This window comes from Calypte anna, chromosome 19 (assembly GCF_003957555.1).
Source record: "Calypte anna isolate BGI_N300 chromosome 19, bCalAnn1_v1.p, whole genome shotgun sequence".
NCBI classification, from domain to species: domain Eukaryota; kingdom Metazoa; phylum Chordata; class Aves; order Apodiformes; family Trochilidae; genus Calypte; species Calypte anna.
Genome location: NC_044264.1, coordinates 5,007,614 through 5,030,012, shown reverse-complemented (window position 1 = coordinate 5,030,012; position 22,399 = coordinate 5,007,614). Strand labels below are relative to the sequence as shown.

Sequence of the window (22,399 nt, the reverse complement as noted above, 5' to 3'; positions counted from 1 at the left end):
CTGTGAATGTGAACATCAAGTTTAATGGCATGAGAACTTCAAGCCTCTCATGGTGACTTTGCTGTTCACTTGTGTGGGGATGGATATTTCTCAAGTGGTGAAAATTTAGCCCATGCCAGGGTTACTTCAGCTTCCTGGATATGATGCAGGGCTACAAGTGGGAGTTGCCTTAGATTCACCATTTACCTACTAAAAGCAGAACAGGAATTCCACGTGGAACAAAGTAATGAATTTATTAAGAGTTCATCCATCATCCTCATACTTTGGCACACCACTTAAGGGTGTTTAAAATACCATAAATGAACAAAAAAAAAAGCACGCACCTAAAACCAAAGCTGTTTCCTGCCTAGAGGACAGAAGGCATTTAACCTTCCCCTCTGAACTATTGCTAGGAATTCCAGAAGTACCTTCCAGCAGCCCCTGGCACACTTCCAACACAGATGACTCTTTCACAGCTGGGTCTTGAAGTTTTCATCAATATCAGCAAAGAAAAGATTTACACCATTCTGGGAATTACTTAAATGGATGTTTTTCACATTTTCCCCCGTTTTCCTCAGACAGTTTCTGATCCTCCAAAGCTGTCCCCAAACTATCCCATGCCTTGACAATGACACTTATATTTTCCTCCTGGCTCCCACTTTTCCACATTTCTCAGTAGCTTTTCCCCCCCCTCCCTTCACTTGGTCTTTTTTTGGTGCTTTTTCATTTTGCTCATGCCTGAGAGAAAGGTTTGATCAGCCCATAATCCATGCACTTGATGAGGCAATCACGTGCTGTGTTAATGATGTGCTGCTTCTTGGGGTCAGCTTCTTGCTTGGCAACATATGTCAGGATCTCCAGGAGCTCTGACTCCACCAGCTTCTTTGCCAGCTCTTTGTCAGCACTGATTAAGTTGAAGGAGATGACCAGACCTCTGTGCTGTACTTTCATGTTATCATGCAAGCAGAGCCTCTGCAGGATTTCAAGCCACTGGGTGGTCTTCAAGAGAGAGAGAGAAATCATTATTATTGATCTGAAGAGTGAGGCTTTGGCCTGGCATTTCTCAACAGGAGAAAGCAGCATCTCTCTGCAAAGAAATCTAATCAGAATATTGACATTGCTGAAATGACCAGAAGCAGACCACCCACTCCTCACCACTGATCATCCTCTGCCCTTCTTTTGGATGGATTGATCATTTATGTTCTAACAAACCCCAGTGTCCAACATCAGTGTGTGCAACACAACAGGGCTCATGAGTCAAATATTCAGCTGTGCAGGGTCTGAGTTCTACAGATCTGTGCAGGGAATGGAGATGTTTTGGTGTCTGTAAAGGTCAATAAGTTATAAGTCATGCTCTTCTCTTTCTGAGAGAAACAAGGCTTGGATTTCAGGTTATTTATTATTTATCAAAAGCATTAAGGGTCTGTTGAGTAACATTCTGCTTTCCTAACCTTGCTGGACAGTTAGCATCCTGCACTTTTGCTGAGGAATAGCTACATGAAAACATTTCAGTTCTGAGATGGAGTCTGGGATAAGGCAGGCAGGGATGGACAAGGAACATGCATACCCAGGTCTCAGCTTCACCCCTAAGTTCCTCACTTTCAAACCAGTGGGCTACCTCTCCCTTTTGTGAGGCATTTTCATCCCTGAGCCCAACCAGGGTTATGTCTCCACTGGCAAGGGTCAGACTTAAGCTCTTACCACTTCTGTCATCTTCGAGCAAAGTTTCTTCTGTGCTGCTGTGAGCATGGCCAAGGCTCCTGCTGCTGCAACCTGGACTTTCTCATCATCCTCACCACACAGTAACACCACTAACTTCAGGCGGTCGTTGCCATCAGCCACAAACCTCTCTTGGACCTAAAAAACCCCACAACCCCATGACATGAGACCTAAAAGTGCTGTTTCTGCACTGTAAGGGCCCAGGAATGGGTGTACAAGCCTGAGGTGCCCAGAGTTACCTCCTTGTTGACCACCAGGTTGCACATGCACTCTGTGGCTGCCTGTCGAAGTTGGTCATGGTTCTCAAACATGTAGTTTTCAATGTCTGGCAGGGCCTTCTCCTTGACTATCTTCAGCCTGTGTTGAAGAGCAGTCAAATAAAAATACATTATGGGTATAACCATACTTATAAAAATATTGACTGTAGACAGGGAAAGCCTTGAAACAAATCAGTGTCTGCAGCACTGAGGCTCACGAGATGTGGTTCATTCCTTATCTAATGCAAGTTACATTTGTGTCTTTCCTCTTTTTAGAGGAAAATGTGCCACTCTCCTCTTTCTGCCTATTTTTAAAATCTTTTCCTTTGAGACCTTTCTAGCTCTGCCCAAGGTACCTCAAACTGGCTGGTCTTCATTGTCCTAAACGAGAAGTATTAAATTGAAATTCATATTTACTCCTGGGGAAGAAAGAAGGTAAAAAAGCAGTTGAACTCACCTAAGTTTATCACTTCTTCCTGAAAAGTTAGTGAGACCTAACAGAGCCTCATAGTTCTGGAGGCCATCTCTCTCTGTGTTCAACAGGCTGACAAGGGGCTTCACCACCTCATACACCTAAGAAGAGAAGGTGTGTCACTGCTTTCTCAGCTCTCAGATATTGCCAATTTTATTTTACTAAAGGAGTTATCAAGATTTTGTAATTTTTCTGTTTTTTTTTAAGCTTACCCTCTCCCCTGGAAATGCTATGTCTGGATTGGAGACAGCAGCAATTTTTGCCAGAGCATGAGAAGCCTTTATCTTGCCAATATCCGTGCCTTCCACAGCCAGAGGTATCAGGGCCTAGTGACACACAGAAAAGCATTTAAGGTCTCTCAGAAGATTTACAGGATTGCCTCACTTTACTAAAAGAAGTTTAAAATACCCTAAAGATGTGTCTGCCACAGGAATGGGTGTGGACTGTCACAGGAATGGGTGTGGACTGTCACAAATGGGTGTGGACTGTCACAGGAATGGGTGTGGACTGTCACAGGAATGGGTGTGGACTGTCACAAATGGGTGTGGACTGTCACAGGAATGGGTGTGGACTGTCACAGGAATGGGTGTGGACTGCAGCCCATGGTGATGCTTTGTATTTGTTCTCAAATAGGCACCACACCAGAGCTCGTAGCTGGTTGTTCCAAAAAGATTGTTTCTTTGGAGGCTTGCAGAGAGAGGACTGGAGTGTCAGTCTGGGTCCCAGGGGCTTCCAAGACACTTCTGTCACCTTCCCTCCCTGCAGACACGGTGCAGGCTCTGAGCAGACATTAGCTGCACACATCAGGTTTAGCTACAAAAATAAAAGTAATCACCTTTCCACCTCCTTGAGCAACAATAGTCCCACGGTCCTTGGGGTCTTCACACAAGGCAAGAAACACCCTGCAGAAACACAGCATCAAGGGTTGGACTTGATGATCTCTGAGGTCCCTTCCAACCCAGACAATTCTATGATTCTATGATTTGGTGAAACAGCCACACAGGAAGCAATAACCTGTCCCCGAGGGAAGGGGGCTGAGATTTTGCAGGGATGCCAGATCCACCAGGTAAATTCCAGATGTTTAACTCAGGGAGGAAGAAACAAATGGCACACTAGGAAGTTTCCAGGCCTGGAAGATGAACACTATCCCAGCCAAAACCAGTCCATAGGACTAGAAATTTAAAATGCAGCCCAGCAAGGCAGGCCTGTAAGCCAACTTCAAGGTCAGCACATGGATTTTTATGACATTCCTTAAGGAAAAACTTTGGGTTTAGGGCTTTTCTCCACCTCCACTTCATCCCTCCCCCACAGGCAGGATGCACCACCTCCACGAAGCAAGGGGCCAGCCTGGGCACCCAGCTCAGGGACACCTGGGCTGGCCAGCACTCCTGGATCCCACAACAGCCATGAAGGTACCTGGCAATGAGCTCCTTGCTCTGGTCTGTCAGAATGGCACTGTCTGCCTTCACCATGCAGGCCAAAGCAGAGACAACTCCAGCTTTCAGCAACCTCTTCACACGCTTCACCACAAAATCCTTCTTGTCCTGAGAGGGAACATTGGACAGGGATTAGCTCCTTAGCAGCTGCCATCTTACTAACTTCAGCCTCAGGGAGAGGAGACAGAGGATGCACCAAAAAAGTCTTCTGAGATCCAAGCCATCTCCCCAGCTGTAGATGACTTACCTTTGGGTGCTCCTCAGGCACGTGCTGCTTGGAAAATCTTGCCAGTTGTACCAGCTCTGGGACCAGCTCCTTGGTATCATAGCTGTTGGTACAGTTCACCAGTGCAGAAGCCACGGAATACAAGATGGTCTTGTCACTTGTCTGCAGGGAAAAATAAGTTTATGTGAGGGTGAGGAGGACAGAGCAGGGAAATGGGTCCCTTAGGGCTGCCACTGTGGTAGTTTGCAGCAGCTGAACTGTTCTTAGGCTTATCCTCAGCTTTATGGCACAGGGTGGGGAAAACCAAAAGGGTTTTATGGTCAAATAGGCTGTTTGACCTCATCAGAGGCTGTCAACACCTTGATGGCTTTGGTTTTCATGCAGCTACTGACAGTAAAGGTAAGAGCAACCTTCCCAGGTGTGGGAGAAGAGCGGGAGGATGACAGCCTTGAGGCATCTCCAGGGCACAAGCAAAAACTGAAGTTTTGCTGAGCTACAAGTGAGGGGTTGGGGATGCAGCTCCTTCTGCCTGTGAAGACAGTGCTGGGCTGAAGAGCTGGGAGAACCTTATGCTACCAGAGGAAGGAGGGAACAAAGGAAGGAAACAGACCTTGGCTAATTCAAACATAGCTTGGAGGGCTGGCTCATCCTCAACAAAGTCATCTTTCACATCTGCATCAAGGGTGAGGTATGACAGCCCTTCCACAGCCCATTTCCTGGTGCGGGCATCAATGCCAGTGTTGCACAACCATCTAGGAGAGAGAAAAGCATCCACATTTTAATCTTGGGAGCCCAGACTGGTTTTTTTCTGAGAGAAGAAGGAGAAAAAACCCAAACCAAAACAGATACCGAGACAGTTTTAGGCCTGTCCTCAGACAGCTGATGAATTCACCTTCCAATGGTACTTATGAATCTTCCAGATAGCACTTGATGAGGCTGTGCCATTTTAGCAGAGGAAGAGGAGAGTAAGGGAGGGAGGGAAGGAGGGAGGGGAGGGAGGGAGGGGAGGGAGGAGGGAGGGAGGGAGGGAAGGGAGGGAGGGAAGGGAGGGAGGGAAGGGAGGGAGGGAAGGGGGGGAGGGAAGGGAGGGAGGGAAGGGAGGGAGGGAAGGAGGGGGAAGAAGGTTTATTTGGATATTGGGGCAGGAGGAGCACATGACTGCTCAAGGCTCAGAAGAGCTCCAGGTCCCAGCACAATGGCTCTGGGGACACAGTCAGCTGTCAGGCAGTAGCAGAAAATGAAGGCACTGTGTGGGCAGGATCTGTGGGCAAAGGAGCATCTGGGGTTTTGCAGAGTGTGAGAAGAGAAGGAACAAGGAAACCCACTCACTTGCGGCACTGCTTGGCTAACTTCTCCGTGGATCCCTCAGCAAACTGACGCAGCCCATAGTCTGTACCTCCTGCTGACCCCAGCTTGCAGAGACCCTGAAGAGGATGAAGAGGACACACAAGTGAGAAAGACTCATTAACCCTCTAGCATTGCTGCTCCAAATCAGCCTAATCCCATATGTAAAGTTTGAAGTCAGATTTAACAAAGAGGAAATACCTTAACGCCCATTAGATCTTTTCAGCTTGCAGCACAGCTAAGTGAGGCTTTGTGCTCTCATGGGATGTCTTTAATGGAAGATTTGGAAAGATTTTTGAAAGCAGTTTTGCTTTCAAAGTTACCAATAATCTGTGTGCTCCAGGTCTGCCACCTCCCCCTTCCTCATAGGGCTAAGCACCATAAACCATTCCCCAGTGAACCCAGCACATTCCCATGACCTCCCCTCCTCTCCCAAGCCTGGGCTCAGGCTGCTGAGTGTAGCAGGTGACAGACAGGTGACAGACAGGGGCTGCCATCCTTACCACCAGGGCTCGGATTTTGATCTTCTCATTCTTGCTCTTCTTGTAGATCTCCTTCAGGAGATTTATTCCATTGGAGATGATGAAGGTGGCCCTGCTCAGCTTGGTGGAGGCGTGGATGAGGGCTTCTACAGCCACCAGCTGGTCGATCTCCCTCTCAGAACCACACAAAGCAACCATCATCTCCATGACTCCCTTCATGCCAAGCAGCTTGTTGCCTAGGTCAAAAGGCCCTTGCAAAATTCCAGACACTATCTGGATGGCATGGAGTGTCTTGTCCATGTCCTGGGGGTCGATTTTGCTCCTGCAAAAGGGACAGAGGAAGCTGGCATGTGGGACAGGAGTTACTTACAAGTCTCATTTCCTTGGCAGGGACTATCCTCCCTCAGACTGGGAGCTGCTGAAACAGAAGTTATTTGGGACACAGCCAAGCCCAAATCCAGGTTGTGATCCAGCAGGTGGGACTATGTCCTGGTTTGGGCCAGGATAAAGATAATTTTCTGTCTTCTACTTAATTACCAGGCCAGCGTTAAACCGTGACAGACAACAGTGTGAAGACCCCAGGACCCCAGCTGAAGGACCCAGCAGGATCTCAAGCAAACCATTATCTCCTAGAGCCTCAGTTTGGCACCAGAGTGGACTGCAGGTGCCTCATCTCATTCTCAAGACCTCCTGCTCCTGGTCCAGCTCAGCCCAAGCCCAGCTCACTTGATGTACTCCTCGCAGATCACTCGGTAGTTGTCCCGCTCGGGGTCGCAGCGCAGATCATCGTAGAGTTTGTTGAGGAGGACAGAAGCAGTCAGCTGGGTGTTCTCTGTCAGTGGCAGGCAGTTAGGCATCTCAGGAATCTGCCCCACCACTTTCAGGATCTTTTTTAAACCTGGGGACAATGGAAAGAGATGGCTGGGAGAGGGAAGAGAGGCTGTACTAATCACAAGGGATGATTTGTTGGTTTCTTGCAGGGAAATGGCCAGCCTGGATGCTTTTTAAGTCCTTTGCAGCCTAATGGGATAAACCTTAAACAAAGGAGGCACTTGGGTCTTTACTGGGGAGGAGCCTCTGCTGGGAAGATACAGGTTTGCAGTATTTGCCTTTTTTTTTTTTTTAACCCAGCTCTTGGAGCAAGATAAGCAAAACTGGTTCCTGATTGCATGAGTTATTTTTGTCAGGCATTAAACCTACCATCCTGTGAAGCTGGAGGCTTTGACTGAGGAAAAGTCAGTGACTTCCCAGTCAGTCTGGATGTCTTAACCCTCCTGTTTCTAAAGTGTTATTAAATAACTTCCACTAAAATGGTAACACACATATGCATTGGTATTAGTATAAAAACACCCTCCACACAAACTCCTCCCCCCCCTTCCAGTGTAACAAGAGAACAGTTTAACCTCTTGTCATTCTAAGCTAGAAAATTTATCCAAGCCAAATCCCCCTAACAGGAGCAAATACATAGGAATAAACTAATTTAATAAGTTCAGTCAATCCATTAGAAATTGCAAAATTCTTGTTCTTGTACAGCATTTTTCCCTCTTGTTCTTGAAACTGTTCCCTGCTTATAAGTCTAACTTTGCTCCAGGATTGCATGCACCAAAAAAAAAAAAAAAGCCAGAAAGAATTCATTTGGTAGAGAGGATCCGTTCTACAGGGATTCAGGCAAGAATACACAGCTCCACATCTCCCAAACCAGAACCAGAACTGAGAGGAAGAACTCACCATTGTCTATGACAAAGATGGTTCTGCTGTTGTCAAGGTCTTTTGGGTCCTTCCTTGGTATATTCTTGTTGAGGAAGTTGAGAGCTCGGTCTCGTCCCTGCCCAGAGACATTCTTACTGACCAACATATCCAGCAAACGCAGTGTGATCACCTTCAAATCTTTTTTAGTATCTATACAGAAGCAAGGCAGTAGCAGCCAGTTACAAGAAATTATCTTCAAAAGCAGAGGAACCCAGTGAAAACCTACTTAAAGCCCTTGCCTGGCTGGAATGTAGGTTTTTCAGTTACGTGTGTGCAGGTTGCTATCCTGGAGAGCTGAAGGGTAAAGTCCCCATTTCACCAAAGAACAAGGAAAAAGGGGAACATCCCAGGAGCAGAGCCCTCCCTGCTTGACCCACTTCTCCACCAGGACTGAAAGACCACCAGGCCCTGAATCCTTACCCAGCACCACAGCCTCCTCCTTCCCGTGATGTTCCTCTTTCCCCTGGCCCAGCAGGCAGTCAGTGATGTTCTGCAGGAGGCTGCAGACAGCCAGGGAGATTTCTTCATTGTCTACTGACATCCACATACAAATGTTGTCAATGCCCAGGTAGTGGAGAATGGCAGTGGCCTGGCCCCAGAAAGGAGAGAGCAGGGCAGCTGTTAGAGAAGGGAACAAGCCTGTGTGCTTCAGAAAGGTCAAACTCAGCTTCTGCAAAGCAAGGATCTTCCTGGGTGACTCTTGAGTCAGGGCAAAGCAGAGTTTTGCTTTTCATCCTTATTTTTGTTCATAAAATAACTCCTAAAACGTAGAGGTGTAACAGACTCTTTCCAGTGAGGATGCTGAGATGAGCACAGCTGGATTTTGGAGGAGGTTGTTAACAGGGAGCCTGTTTGGTGCAAGAACCCATCCTGGCTGTGAGCAAACCCAGTGTCATCAGGCAGCCTGCCCATGTGCATGGTGACATATCAGTAAGTCAGGGGAGGCACATTCAGAACCACACTGACTTAGCAGGTTTGCAGAGCAGCCTTTTTGGCTTTTTGACAACAAGTAATGCTTCAGAAAAAGAAAATATGCCTCCACTGCACTGGATTTTTATCCAGTTGATGTTCTGTTTTGTACCCCCCATCTCTTTGCACTGTTACAGTGACATGCATGTTCACTTCCATGTGTCCATCTTCTGCTTCCAGCCATAGAACACAAGCAGGGATCCTCAGGAGCTGTTTTACAGCTGCCTGGGAGCAAAGCAGGATATGAGCTGGCTCAGAGACCCCCAGGACTTGCCTTGGGACACTTCCCAGGAATCTTAACTCCCTTGTAGATATTCCCTGCTTTCCTTCATACAAGTCTGGAAGAAAACTTTCCTAAATTAGTTGGGTTTCTTGGTGCTTTTCTGACACCTGTGATGAAGGAGGTGGCTTTGACCCAGCCATGCTCACCCACTCCTTAGGTGGTAACAACTCAGTTTATGCTTCACTTCACCAGCATGAAGGATGGTAGAGCACACTTACAGCTTTGACCCCAGAGATCAGGAGCACAGTAGCAGGGGGAGTTTCAACAATTTGTCTTAACCCCCTTTTCTTGTATTTTCTCCCCAAGTTTAACATTTTATTTGTAGTATTTAATTTTTCCCCTACTGCTCCCAAACATCAGGTGTGGTGATTTTCACTCTGTGGTGATTTTCCTCTCTCCCAGGTGCAAGGCAATGAAAGTCTGGAACACCCCAGTACTTACCCGAGCTTTATGTCCTGTGCACATGCCTGAAAGTGTCCTCACTGCTGCCAGGATCATGTCAGGATTTTTGGTTTCTATCAGCTGCAGCAGCAAGCTGACCCCATTGTTCTGGAAAATCCTCTCAGCACCTGCTTCTTCTCTTCCCAGGACTACGAGGTTGTTGGCAGCCTGGGTGGGAAACAGAAGAACCAGGGTTCAGCAGCACAACCCTGCTGGCAGCCTCCAAAACACCTCTCTGCAGCTCAGGGATGTCCTGATGGGATTTGGGGGTTGGGGGAGGCATCTCCTGATGGATGAAGTGGAGCAGCTCTGACCCCACTGAGCAGTTTCTTCAGGTGCATGGGGTATGGGCTTTTTTCCCCAAGGAAAGTGGATCCCTGGTTGAAGGGAAGCACAGGGAAGGTGACAGAGAGGGGGGTGAGCACAAGTCCACACTGATCCCACCTTTGGGATGTTGGGAGTTGGCTCCTTGCCTCTTTGGGGCATTTCCTCTCTTGGGTCATCTCCCAGCTCATTTCCTCGTCCTCCAGAGGGGGAAGGTGGGGAAGGGAGCTGAGCCTTCTGCTTCTCTATGTGGTCATTGTGACATTAAATAGGAATTTTGCCGAGTCCAGGAGAGTCCTCACCTTTTCTCTCTTTTCTTTCTCACTGTTCTCATCCAGCAGGATTTCAAACATCTTCTGCACCCGCGAGTCCGTGGAGAACTGAATGCGCAGCTGTGCCAAGAGAGGGGACATGGAGCACCAGGGGAGAAAACTCAGGAGCAGTTTCCCTTTATCACTTCAAGGACATCACAGACCCTCAAACCACAGCCAATCCAAGGTGAATAACAAAGCAAGTGTCACTTCTCAGCATTTCTTACCCATGGGCAGAACAAGCCCTGAGCCATCACCTTTGAGACCCCATGGTACCTCATGATGCAGGGGTATCTTCACAGTACCCCCACAGAAGTAACTAAGACAATGTCAGACTCAGTCCAAAGCTACTCCAGACCCTTCCCAGGCCTCTACATTTCAGTCTCAGGACCATTTCAGTCTCAGGAGTGAGCTGCCATGCTTTTTAATTTACAATTAACCTCAGATTTACCTGCAAGGAGTATGAACTGCCAGTTAATGGAGCCTATTTATCCCCCTACATTGTTATGAGTTTCCAGTATGACCAACAATCCACCAGTGTAACCCAGAGCAAGGATTTTCTCCCTGCCTCTGTGCCCCTGGGGCTGCTCCCCCAGCACTTACCTTATCCTGGATGTTTGCCCCCAGTCTCCTCAGGGTCTCCTGGAAGTTTTTGTTTCGGGGCTCAATAGTGGCACATTTCTGAGCATCTTTGAATGCTTGGTCCAACTTCCCCAATTTTTCCAGAGCTTGGCTACGCCTGTACAAGGCTTTGATATCTGAAGCATTGATGTCAATAGCTGGAAAAGTGATCCAAAACCAGGCATCAGGGTTTGCTTCTTGGAAATCCATTGTGTAAACTGTTCTTTGCTTTACAGTGACTACAGCTCCTCAGTGCATGGATATTGTGGGTGACCTGGCACCTGCTTAGCACCCATTGCACCAACACACAGAATTGGTGCATCCTCTGTGAATTACTCCCTTTGTGACCTCAGTAGTAAGACCACAGTGCCCCAAAAGCAGGTCTGAGAGTGGGCTGGAGGAAGCACACCCAGCAAAGCATCTCTCCTTTCTCAAAACAGCCCTCTCCTTACCTCGAGAGGCATCTGAGGCTGCTTTGGCATATTCCTCCTGTTAAACCAAAAGGGGGAGATTTGTTAGCAGTGGAATAGCAGGGCAAACAAACTGACCACAGGGGGCTGAGACAATTTTGATACAGATCCCAATAAACTGAGTTTTCCTAAATCAAAGCATCTGCTTCACTTGTGAGCATCTGCCCCTCAAGCCATGGCTTACAGAGCTCTCCCATAAGATTGGAGCAGGCTGGGGACCAAAACCTTTTGCTTTTAAGTGATCAAAAGTGGGACCCTCCCTGAGCTGCACCAGCAGGATCGAAGCAAGGACGAAGTTTTACAGCTCCAGGGCCAGCTCAGAACAAATAATTTCAGATTGGTTTGCAAAGCCCCTGTCCAAGAAGCAGACAAACCCCCCAGCTGCCAAACACTCTTGGCTGCTTTCTTGCTCTTCTTCCCTTGCACACTGCCCAGGCAAACCAGGAGCTTTTCTCACCTTTTTGAGGTAACAGGCTGCCCTGTTCCTGTACAGCACTGCCTGCAGGGCCTTGTCCTTGTTGAGTTTCATGGCTCGAGTGTAGCTTTGCACAGCTTTCTCATAGTCATTGGCCTGAAAATATTTATTGCCCTCCTCTTTCAGCTGGATGGGATCCTCCATCTGGAGAGCTTTGAGGAAAAACAACAATTTGTGTCCCTTTCTCAGCTGCCTTGTGGCACCAGCCTATTCCAGCAAGCTGAGCTTCACCATGAGACTGACATATAATTAACACACACATTTTAAAAACAAACAAACAAACAAACAAACAGCTTACCAGATGTAAGAGTTTGGAAAAGGAAAACCTAAATTTCTCCTTAAGGCTGTGGCTTCTCAGAAGCTTTTCCAATGGCTGTAGATCCTTAGGAGTCAATTAATAAAAGAAAGAAGAAAAACTCAAGAAAGGAGAATAAAGAAGTTCACCAGTACCACAGAGAGTCTGTGTGGCTCAGGAAAGAGCTCTCCCCCTGCTCCAAGTTTGGGCAGGACCTGGCAGCTCCTGCTGTCTGTCAGTGTCACCTGTCACCACAGCCTGTCCCCCTCCTTGTTCCCTTACTATATATTGCCAGGGGAAGCCAGGGCCCTCAACAGCCAGCCCAGCTTGGGGGGAACCTGCTGACAAAGGGGGCTGTGGAACTCTGCAGCAAGGGGGGATCCTCTCCCACCTGCCAGGGCAAATCTCAGCTTCCTTCACTCTGCAGAGCTGCATGGGGTGTGGAGAGGGAAAACGGGGGGGATTTCATGCCAAAAGAACCCCTAGCTGGGCTGGCTGACCCCTATTACAGTGCTCAGACCCTTTTCCATTTCTATTTAGGGAAGTGTGAGACAGCTGAGCCTTGGGGACAAGTGGCTTTGTGCCAGCAGCTGCAGCAGCACCCAGCACCTTCCAGAATACCCTGGGACTGAAAGGCAGCTCCCCCCCCCAGGACTGCCTCCTGTACCAGAGCATACTGGCCCATTACTGGGATGAGTGGCTCAGGGTCTCCACTGGAGTGACCCCAAGTAGCAGCACTGAGCCCCAGAAGAGCTGAGCCTTTCAAACCCCCATTTCCCAGTTGTCACAGGCCACCAGGAATTCTGCTTCCCGACTCCCCCCCAAACACAAGCTCTGCTCCCCAAAACCAGCCAGCCCTGCCTCTGGAGCTGCTATTTATGGAGCAGCCATGGCATTGCTGGCACCTGTGTCAATTAAAGACTGGTGGCCGGGCTTGTTATAAATAAGGGGGGCAACCTCACTTCTCTTTCCTTTATTCCAGCAGCTCCCGAGCAGGCTCTGCTCCTCCTGGGCATTCCTGCTGCTGTCAGGCTGGGCTGGGAGCTGAAACCCCCATTTCTTGTTTGCACTTCCAGGAGCTGGAGAGGTGTTCGCTTTTCCTTCCTTACTGGGACCAGCGAGTAGGACAAGAGGCTGCAAACGCTTCCCCGGGGGCAGGACCAGCGGAGCCCTTCGCTTCCAGGGTCTTTGTTTTGGATCAGAGGAGGAAAACCCCTGCGCAGCATCTCGCTGGGGAGCTCAGGTGCGCGTCTGGAGGTTGCTCAGGGAGTCAGGTGAGGGTCTGGAGGCTTCACAGGGGTTCAGACAAGGGACTGGAGCCCCTGGTTGTGCAGCCCAAAGGTGGGAGCGTTCCCCCCCGGGATGGGTGTGAGCCCTGCCCGGCTCTTCCGCTGCCGGCAGGAAGCAGGAACGGGACAGGGAGGGGGTGAGCAGCTCGGTGTGGTGGTTTTTCTGTCCCCAGGGGTTCTGTGTTTGCAGCTGGCTGCAGGATCTGGGGCTGTTTGGCCCTAAAGGGAGACAAAACCCTCCCTGTGCCCACCCATCCCGGGCACAGCCTGGGTAGCAGCTCCCCAGCTTCCGTACTCCGGGAGCAGGCAGGTTTCATGTCAGGATAGTGCTAATTCCCCTCTCCCATCTCCTCTGCAGGTCTCCTCTCTTCTCCTGGCCCCATAGCGCCCTGTCCTGGGGGAGGCCAGGGACATGGTGGTGCTGCGGGCTGGGCTCTGCCCCGGGCTGGGTGAGGAGATGCTCCACCTTCTCCGGGCGAACGGCATCCGGACGGGTAAGGGGGCGGCACCGGGGTTTTGGGTTGGGAAATACAATTTCTTGCACATTTGGGGTGGCACCATGCTCTCGTCCCGTGCGGGACCCATCTGGAGAATGTTTCCTGCTTCTGTGGCTTTGGTGTTGCAGCCCAAAAGCTGCAGCTGGGAGTTTCCTTAGAGCCACATGATAAAAAGGGTGGGCAGGGGTTCTCTGCCATGAGCATGCTGGGCAACGACTGCAGGAGCCTGGGGGGCTGCAGCTCCAGCCCCTGTGTCTGCAGCATCCCCTGCAAGGGACAATATCCCTCCTGTATCCTTGCTGGATGTTTTCTGAGTGGATATGATGAGGCAGAACTTCTGCCTCGTCTGTGGACTTGGGGTGCATTCTTTACTTGCTCTGAGAAAGTGGATTAGGGCTGAGGAAATCACCCTTTTCTTGTTGTTAAGTGGGATCTGTGAAATCCTGGGCGTGCTGGAAGTTGTAATCTGTGCTTTTCCTGTAAGAATTGCTTTCTACCATTATTATTTTCAACCAATGACATACACATCTATCTGAAAAAATGAATCTTGGGGTGGTTCCTGGGAGCAGAGGTAGGTAGGGCCATTAGTTCTTCTAACTTCTGTGCTTTAGCTCTTCATGACTTGCACAGGGCTGGCACTTTGAATCAGTCACTTGCCTCTTGAGACTGGGGTACAACTTGCAGAGGGGACTCTCGGCTGGCAGCTCTTGAGCAAAACAGGGAAAATTCTTACCAGCTTCTCTCTCTGAGCTACTTTGCAAGAAACAATTTGTTTTGCAATGGGCAGAGGGGGCCATCTCAGAGGAAAAGCTCCAGCCCTCCATTGTGTGGGGCATCTTCTTGTCCCACTAGAAGTGTTAGTGGAGGGGATGGGCATTTGTTGGTGCTCCCAAGCTGGTCATCTCTGGTTGGCTTCCAACTTCTTGTCCCTCATGTTATTTGCAGTGGTGGACTTTGTGTCATCAGACCTGGAGGATGTTGCCCAGAAGTGTTCCCTGTCTTACAAGGTAAAGGATAACTCCAAAGTCCTAGTGTGTTATCTGTGAAGCTGTTTGGCTTGTAGCTTAGATGGGCTTGTCTTGGGGGACCTTTTGCAGCAGATATTGTTGACCCTGGACTTCCTAAGTCCTGTTTCCAGACATCTCTCTGCCCACCAGGCACTGGTTGCAGTGAGACGTGTGCTTCTGGCCCAGTTCTCTGCCTTCCCTGCCAATGGAGCAGACCTCTATGAGGAGCTGAAGAGCACCACAGCCATCCTGCCCACTGGAATCCCCAGGTGGGTACATCACCTGGTGACCTAACGGATCTGTTTGGAGCTGGGCTTGCTGCAAAACACCCTGGGTGCCCAGCTCAGCCTTTGAATTTCCATGTGGTGATGCTCTGAGCAGGCTCAGTTGTGTCCATACCACCCCCAGCTGCTGTTTTTAAAAATTCCAACCACAACCTTTCTCTATCTTCTGGGAGCAGAGACGACTTCTTGTCTTGCAGCTACAAACCCAGCTGTTCTGTGTCCCTTGAATGGGAATGACATTGCTGTTGTCCTTGCAAGAGCCTGCACACCTTTGGGGAAGTGGTTGTGTCTTGCTACTAGACTAAAAAAAACCCATGCTGCCCTCAGCCTTACCCCAAAGCTCCAGAGAGGAGGAGGGGTTTAGATCTGGGAGAACTCTTGAGTGATGATGGTTTAAACTCTCTAGATCTAACATGGAAATGAGTTACTTTGTTTTTATTTATTCTTTTCCTTCACTCATGGTACAGTGGCTCTGCAGTGTTCAAACCTTGCTCCTAGGGACACAGCTCTGCTCCAGCTCAGGGCTGTCATCTTGTAGCCCCCATGCTGCAGATCTGTTCTCCAGAAGGAAGATGAGAGGAAAAGAGCAGAGCCTAAGGCACTTGTGCATTTGGGAAGGGGTCTGTAGGGCTGTTTCCTGATGCCCCTGATGTCATTCTGCCTGTTGGGGTGTTGATAATCCCACTTTGTGTTCACCCCATAGCCTGGATCAGCTGCTGGACTCCGGGCTCTACACAGGGGAAGTGACAGAGCTCATGGGAGCCCCAGGCAGTGGGAAGACACAGGTGAGGGGAAGAGAAGAGAGGATAAGGAGGATGAAGATGCCTTCAGGCAGGTGAAGGGAGGGACCTGGGAATGCTGGCTGACTCCTGGCCCTTGTCCCTTCAGGTGTGCCTGGGAATTGCAGCCACCATGTCCCTCAGCCTCAAGCATCGTGTCCTGTTCCTTGACTCCACAGGAGGGCTCACTGCCTCTCGTCTCTACCAGATGCTTCAAGCCCGGGTGGAGGATGAGGAAGAGCAGGCAAGTTGGTGATGGTTGCACTTGATTAGAGTTCTTTTCCATCCTGAATGATTCTATAAGTTCCCCTGGAGCTGCTCCTTCCACTCACAATAAACCTGCCTTGACTCCTGCCTGCAGACAACCTCAGAGATGGTTGCTCTGTGCAGCTCTGCCTTTGCCCCATGGGCTTTTTTGGGTTCAGACTCTTCCTCCCATGGCTGGGTGGGTGCTGTGTGCAGGGACAGATGCTGCACTTTGGTTTTCTTCTTGAGAAGGGAAGGGGTTGCTGTAGTTCCTCGTGCTTTTCTTTCCTGTTCCATGTTGCTGCTTCCATTGTGCCATGGGGACAGCAGTGTTCATGGGGAGGAGGGAAACATGGAAGAAATAAGTGTCCTTGCCTTCATGGCATGGTGTGAATGCCAGGAGGAGTTTGGTGGGTCCTGGAAGAGGTGAAGCTGTTGTTGATGCCATGTTGTGCCACAGCTGGAAGCCCTGCAGAGGATCCAGGTGGTCCGTGTGTTTGACATCTATGAAATGCTGAGTGCCTTGCAGGAGCTGAGGGATTGCCTCTCCCAGCAGGTAGGAGTGAGGGACTGGGCTCCTCTCCCTTCCCCAGAGCTGCAAGGGGGGCAGCAGTGTGCCTGATGTGGGACACCAGATCAACCCATGACCCCCCAAAACTGCTGGGTTTCTTACTCCATGTGGTGCCTCCTTCTTCCAGGTCTTGAGCTCTGTGGGACCTCTCAAGATTGTGATCATTGACTCAGTCTCAGCTGTGATTTACCCACTGCTGGGTGGCAAGCAGTCAGAAGGTGAGCTGCTTAATTAGGGTCTGCAATGGGATTGCAGAGATCTCTGCTCATCCTGAAGAGCATCTTCCTCCTACGTGTGCTGTGGCCTGGAGCTGGGGCAGGACAGATGTGGGTGCAGCTGCTCCTGGCTTTTCCTTTGTGATGTGATAAAATTGGAGCCTGTTTGCAGAGCTACTGGCAAACATCCAAGCTGGCTGTGGCCATGCATGCTCATGCTGGTGGTCTGAAACCTGGCCAGGGGACAGAGGAGGCACTGAACTGTTTGCTCAGAGATGACAACCTCTGTTTACAGTGTCACAGGTACATTGTGGTCATTGGCACAGTTTGCAAAGCTCCCCTGAGGCTCTTTCTGCCAGAAGGGACCATAAAACAGGAGTTCAGGGGCTTTCTGCTGGCTGAGATGCCAAGAAGGCTCCTCAGATCCCTTCCAGAGGGTCTTGCATACCAGTGCTGTCAGAGCAGGTCCACTTGCAGCCATGGGCTTTAGGAAATGAGTCTGTGAGCTGGAGAGCAGGGTCATGTAGCTGCTAAATCAACCTGGCCTGCTCTGTCTGGAGCTTCTGGTGTTTTTGTAGTGTTTTCTTGGCTTCTGGGATGTGAAAGGAGGGATCAGAACTGGAAATAAATCTAATGCTCATGCAAATCCAGATGTCACCTGCCTCTGAGGTGCACTTTTGGGGGTTGATTCTCCAACACCTGAATGCTTTGTCCTCTTCCAGGCTTGGCCATCATGATGCAGTTGGCCAGGGAGCTGAAGTCACTGGCCAGGGAGTTCAGCCTCACTGTTGTGGTGAGTGTTGCTGTGCCTTGTCCTTCATGTGCTGGTGTGTGCCATGGTGAGGAAAAGGCTTTGGACACCCTGTGAGGAGGATCCTTGCTCCTAGCTGAGCAGGAGCAAGAGGCCTCTGCTCCCTGGTGTAGCTCTGCTTCTCTGCAGCCTGTGGGTGTCTTGTTCCAGCTAGAGTGGAGCAAGGACAGGGCCAATCTACTCCCTGCTTTTATTGCTATCCTCAGCCAGCAAGGTGTTCACTCAGTTGAACAGGATAGAGTTAAGTACAGACAGATGGAAAGGTTGGTTGTATTTCTTTTTATATAATAGGGTTCATTTAAGGGGCTGGGCAGCTTCCTGAGTAACCTCATAGTAACCTTGGAGGAGCATTGCAACATCCAGAAGGAGCTGAGGACTGGAAGGAGCTCTGCCCTAGTGCTCTCCAGCTCTTGGCCAAGCAATTAATTAGCAGTTCCAACCATTAATGTGCTGGAATTGGGAAGGCCACAACAAAGTGCTGGTCTGCTGAACCTGGCAACAGAAGACATAAGGACAGTCCTGGACTTTGCTCTGTAGAGTGACAAGGATGGGAGGCCTGAGAGGGTGCTTGAAGGCTCCAAGTTGCTCTTTGCTGGTGGCTTCATCACCGGCAGTGACTGCAGCTTGCAGTTAGGGGCAAGGTCCTGCCTGGGGACATGTCTGGGACAGTTCCCTGGGCTGTGTTTAGAGGGGTGGGGTGGTGTGCCAAGCAGGAGGGCTGAGGCTGGAGAAGCAGCAGGCTGGCCATTGCCTCTTGGCTGTCTCTGGTGTTTCAAAGACTGCCTGGCACTGATCAGCCTCTTTGTGCTGCAGGTGACCAACCAGGTGACAAGGGACAGCAGCACTGGCCCCCTGAAGCCAGCCCTTGGCCGCTCCTGGAGTTTTGTACCCAGCACCCGTGTGCTGCTGGAGAGCAAAGAAGCCACCTGGGAGAAAGCCAGCACCCAACGTGTTGCTTCCCTGGCAAAGTCCCCCAGGCAGGTGAGGTTCCCTGGAGCAGTGCCTCTGGGGGTGGAGAAGGAGCTGTGTGGTGTGGAGCTGACTTTTTGGAGCACAGGGATGCTCCTCTGGGTAGGGCAGCATCAGACCTGACCCATGGCAATGAACACAGCCTGGTTGTGCTTTCTGGAAGAGTGGAGCATCTCTTCCCAACAGCCTGAGCCTGGATTTGTGGGCATATTAAGTAAGAGGCCCCACTTCCAATCCCAGGTCACCCCCTTCCTCGTGCTTGTCTCACTCTCCTGGTTCCATGTGGGCAGTGAGGATCCTGCAGAGCTCTGGCACCAAATCAGGATTTGGTTTGAATTCTGCCTGCTTAGAGGGCAGCTCTTCCCAAACCTTCTGCCTGATCCATATGGGTTTGGATGTGGTGGTGTGTGCTGGGCAGCAAAATGCATCTTGAATGTGCTAAATAATCCTGTGTCTGGGGATATCTTGGAGCAAGATGTTCTGTCTTTACTAAATTGCATTCTCTATTTGTATCTCTGTTCAGCAGACCTACTTAAAATGAGGGCACCAGCAGAAAAAAATTCACCAGGGGATCTAATTGGGGCTTTTTTGGCTCTGGGACAGATGATGGAGCAATGTAGAGGTTTTTCTGTAGAATCCCAGCAGTGTGAGGTTAAACTCCTCTTTTTTCTCCTTGCAGCCGACAGGGATCCAGGTGGAGCTGAATATTGGAGATGTTGATGTGCAGGAGCCAAGCCCAGTGACACCCACACAGGGGCCCTGATGCAGGTGGAAAGGCACATGTCAAGGTCCAAGTGAGCTGCAAAAAAAGCAGGAAAGCACACTGAAGGCTTTACAGAATGTCCCTGAGTCCTGCAGCCCTGGGAAGGACCAACATGGAGAAGCTCTGTGGGGTTCCTCAGAGATCTTCTTGCCTCAGCAGGTGCTGCCTGTGGTGGTTGGGGCTGTGTGGGCAGCACAAGAACCAGGTCCTCTGCTCTGCTGCAGGTTTGAGAACCAGCCCTGTCCTCAGGTGTTGTCCTGAGAGCAGCTTGCATGGCCCTGCACAAACCCATGACTCCTCCAGGTGGTTTTATTGTCCCCATAAAGTCACTGCCCTCTGGTCCCAGAGCTCTGACTGTGGGCAGCCCACAGTGGTCTGGGATCAGAAATAAAAGAACCAGAAGTTGCACATTACTGTGGTGTTGACAGCTGGAATTCAGTTCATGGTGATTGCTGTTAATTTAACTAAAATTGGAGGTTTCATCCCTAGCAGGACTGGGGTGATGATTGGCAGGGACATAATCAGATGCTTGATCAAACCTCCTCAGAATAACACCAGGCTCTGGGATTTTGGGGGCACTGCTGTTAACTGATGGCCATGATCTGGGTCTGCTGGGGAGGGGATGAGTTCTGACTGACATCAGTTGGCTTTGCCAACTTTCTCCATTGCTTGTGGTGAAGTTTAAAATAATCTGTTCTTGCTCCAGTGCTTTCCAGCTGCTCTTGCCTGCTCTGGGCAACCTCCTGGTTGGTTGTGCAGTGCCAGGGAGGAGGTGGGAGGCTGGGATACAGAGAGTGGCCTCTCCTTGTGGTCCCAGATGTCTTAAATACCCTCATCCTCTGCTTAATAAGAAAATTTCTTGGCCAGATAGGCTGTGACTTGCATTTCCAAGGCTGCTGATGTAGGGACTCATTGGGGCATGCTTGTTAAAGTAATAACAGCTCCTGCAGCCTTCTGAGGCTGTGCTGGGAGGAGAAGAGTCTGCTTTAGCCAGAACTTGGGTGCTAATTCCTCCAAAGTACGTGTAATAGTGAGCCAAGGGCTCCTGTAGGGAAGGGGCAGCTAAAAAGGGGTCTGTAAATGCAGTTTGGTTTCCCAAGGGGCAGTGCCAGGTCTCAGCAGAGCTTTTTGTTGGGCACATCTGTCTGAGGCTGTGCTTCCTGTGAAACAAAGCTGTGTGTGCTCTCCCAGGGCTGTGATTTATGGGGCAGGTCCTTCCTGGGTGGCCACCCAGCTGTGGGAAAGGCTGTGCTCCCAAGGTCCTGCCTCAGGAGGGGAACATGCCAAAGGAATGGGAGCTGAGCCCTCAGAAGAGTTTTCAGTAAAAATAAAGATCTTTTTAAAGTTGTGTGTTTATTTGCATTTCTGGGCTTTCCAAGCTTAGGGGGGGGGAGGGTTGGCCCCAGGGATTGCAGTCAGGATGGAGGAGGAGGAGGATTTTCCTGTCTGCTGAAGACCTGTGCTGGTGTGGCAGGTCCTTACAAACAGAAAATCTATTTCATGTCTCTTGGAGCTGTGCATGAAGAGCTGGTGCACAAATTTCAACCAAAACCATGGGCTCCTACTTTATCCCTCTACTTCAGGCTCCTTTTTATAGGGAAAGCAAAGCTGGGGTGGAGCAAGGGAAAGGCCAAATAGAAACCTTTTGTAGCTCTGTTGAACCCAGGGGGCTGTCTTGCTGCCTCCATCATTAGGGGGAGAATGAGAAGGGGAACAGCCTGCGTGGAGTCACTTTGTCCATGCTTGTGTCACTCTGTGTATCTTTGCTGTGGCCTTCAGGAAATGACAGCAGGGACTCTGCTCTTGCACTGAGTCACCAGGGACTGATCATGGGATGGTGTTTCACCAGAGATGGTGTCAGTGGGGCAGGAAGACACCAGGGAAAGTCAACCCAGTGAGGCTCTGCTCCTCCAAACCTCCCCATCCCGGGGTTTGGGACACAGCTGTGAGTCGGGGACGAGGTGGGAGAACTTTTCTCTCCTTGGCCATCAGTTAATTGCAGCTGCTGGAGTTTGGTGTCCTCTTGGGGACCAGCTGGAAGCATCGGGGAGGACGGCGAGGGACAAGGCAGCTCCTCTGCTCCTGGGTTTGCCACCGAGGTAGGGAGAGTGCTTGGGGACCGCGTCCTCCATTTCTGGCTGCTTGGTGGCGTTGGTGAGAGCTCTGGGGACAGCTCTGGGCGGGGACAACAGCAGGGGTCACGTTAGGGGAACTGATTGCCCCAGCTGGAAAAACTTGACTCCTTACTTACTCCAGCTGATTTGCCCGAATATTTGCATAGGAAAATTAGGCTGGAAAGAGCTTCGGACCTGGTTGTTCTAATCCAGCCCTTCTCCCAACACTTCTGCAGCCGTGTGAGGAGGGGCTGGCACCGGGACCCCCCCTCTGCCCGCCCCTCCCTCCCCAAAACTGCGGGAAGGGCCTGGAGCGGGGCTGAGAAACCCCCTCCGAGGACAGACTCTCTGAGTAGTGAGGAGGCCTTTTCGGAAATTAGTTGTTTGGGGGTTTTTTTTAGCCCGCGATTTGTATAAAATCCACCTCGGGGCGTGCGCTCGCGTGTAGCTGTGTGTGCACAGGTCTGGCTGTGCCTGTGGCTATACAGATCTGGGTGTGTAAATACCCACGTGGGCCTACCCGTACGCACACGTACGCTTCCCCTATAAGATAGCCAACCCCCCGGCACACAGCAAAACCCTTACAGAGGTCCTGAGACCCCCCCATAAGCCCCTCCCCACTGTCCCTGCGGGGATTCGAACCCGTACGTTCCGGAGCAGTCGCCGCCCCTCCTCGGGCTGCTGCAGGCGCCAATGAAGCTGCCGCGGCGCCAGGGGGCGGGCTGCAGGAGACGGGTCTGTGGGTGCCTCTCTATCCCCAGTGGGTTGAGGCGTCTCTGTGGTTGGGCACTGGGCAGTTGCCATAGCGCCGCCGCCGCGCCCAGCGGAGGGCCCGGGGCCTTCCCGCAGTCCCGGCCCAAAGCCCCCTCCGGGACGGGGCTCCAGAAAGAGGCAGGTGAGAGGGGTAGGGCAGGGAGGGTTGCCAGGGGTTAAGGGGTGATGTGGTGGTGGGGATTTGCTGGGTTTTTAGTGGAGGGGGTGAGGTCTTTGGGGTGCTTGGG

At 50.7% G+C, this 22,399-nt stretch overlaps 3 protein-coding genes across 10 annotated transcripts in view; 2 read left to right on the top strand and 1 right to left on the bottom strand.

Moving 5' to 3' along the window:
• Positions 1–710: 710 nt before the first annotated feature.
• On the bottom strand, positions 711–13,558 carry UNC45B (unc-45 myosin chaperone B). Of its 2 annotated transcripts, none has more exons than XM_030462331.1 (21): positions 13,438–13,558; positions 11,857–11,940; positions 11,541–11,710; positions 11,066–11,102; positions 10,596–10,771; positions 9,984–10,073; positions 9,358–9,525; positions 8,085–8,253; positions 7,644–7,814; positions 6,642–6,813; positions 5,937–6,237; positions 5,419–5,513; positions 4,700–4,841; positions 4,111–4,251; positions 3,844–3,971; positions 3,263–3,329; positions 2,640–2,753; positions 2,413–2,528; positions 1,938–2,055; positions 1,681–1,836; positions 711–978 (listed from the first exon to the last, which is right to left on the bottom strand). In XM_030462331.1, the coding sequence occupies exons 3-21, from the start codon at positions 11,700–11,702 to the stop codon at positions 712–714; spliced, it is 2,790 nt and encodes a 929-aa protein (XP_030318191.1). In that variant the 5' UTR covers positions 11,703–11,710; positions 11,857–11,940; positions 13,438–13,558; the 3' UTR covers position 711. The 2 variants fall into 2 exon arrangements, with proteins under 2 accessions (XP_030318191.1, XP_030318192.1); XM_030462332.1 differs by lacking the exon at positions 13,438–13,558 and adding an exon at positions 12,069–12,096.
• On the top strand, positions 13,245–19,772 carry RAD51D (RAD51 paralog D). 4 transcript variants are annotated; one of them, XM_030462333.1, is made up of 11 exons: positions 13,245–13,279; positions 13,501–13,636; positions 14,585–14,646; positions 14,797–14,915; positions 15,634–15,715; positions 15,819–15,953; positions 16,416–16,511; positions 16,654–16,744; positions 17,464–17,534; positions 18,366–18,533; positions 19,201–19,772. In XM_030462333.1, the coding sequence occupies exons 2-11, from the start codon at positions 13,555–13,557 to the stop codon at positions 19,282–19,284; spliced, it is 990 nt and encodes a 329-aa protein (XP_030318193.1). In that variant the 5' UTR covers positions 13,245–13,279; positions 13,501–13,554; the 3' UTR covers positions 19,285–19,772. The 4 variants fall into 4 exon arrangements, 2 of the variants coding, with proteins under 2 accessions (XP_030318193.1, XP_030318194.1); XR_003988349.1 differs by lacking the exon at positions 13,245–13,279 and having other exon boundaries at positions 13,532–13,636; positions 19,201–19,335; positions 19,509–19,772; XR_003988348.1 differs by lacking the exon at positions 13,245–13,279 and having other exon boundaries at positions 13,532–13,636; positions 19,201–19,335; positions 19,444–19,772.
• Positions 19,773–21,242: 1,470 nt separating this feature from the next.
• The window catches only part of RFFL (ring finger and FYVE like domain containing E3 ubiquitin protein ligase), a 30,006-nt gene continuing 28,849 nt past the window's right edge, over positions 21,243–22,399 (top strand). Inside the window, exon 1 of one of the 4 annotated variants that reach the window (XM_008490694.2) lies at positions 21,243–21,383. Coding sequence is in view for 1 of the 4 variants with exons in the window: in XM_030462472.1 (XP_030318332.1) it covers positions 22,092–22,289 (198 nt within the window). In the remaining 3 variants the exon portion in view is untranslated. Of the gene's footprint in view, positions 21,384–22,061; positions 22,294–22,399 lie in introns of those variants that run through there. The other 3 variants (XM_030462472.1, XM_030462474.1, XM_030462473.1) reach the window with 3 other exon arrangements.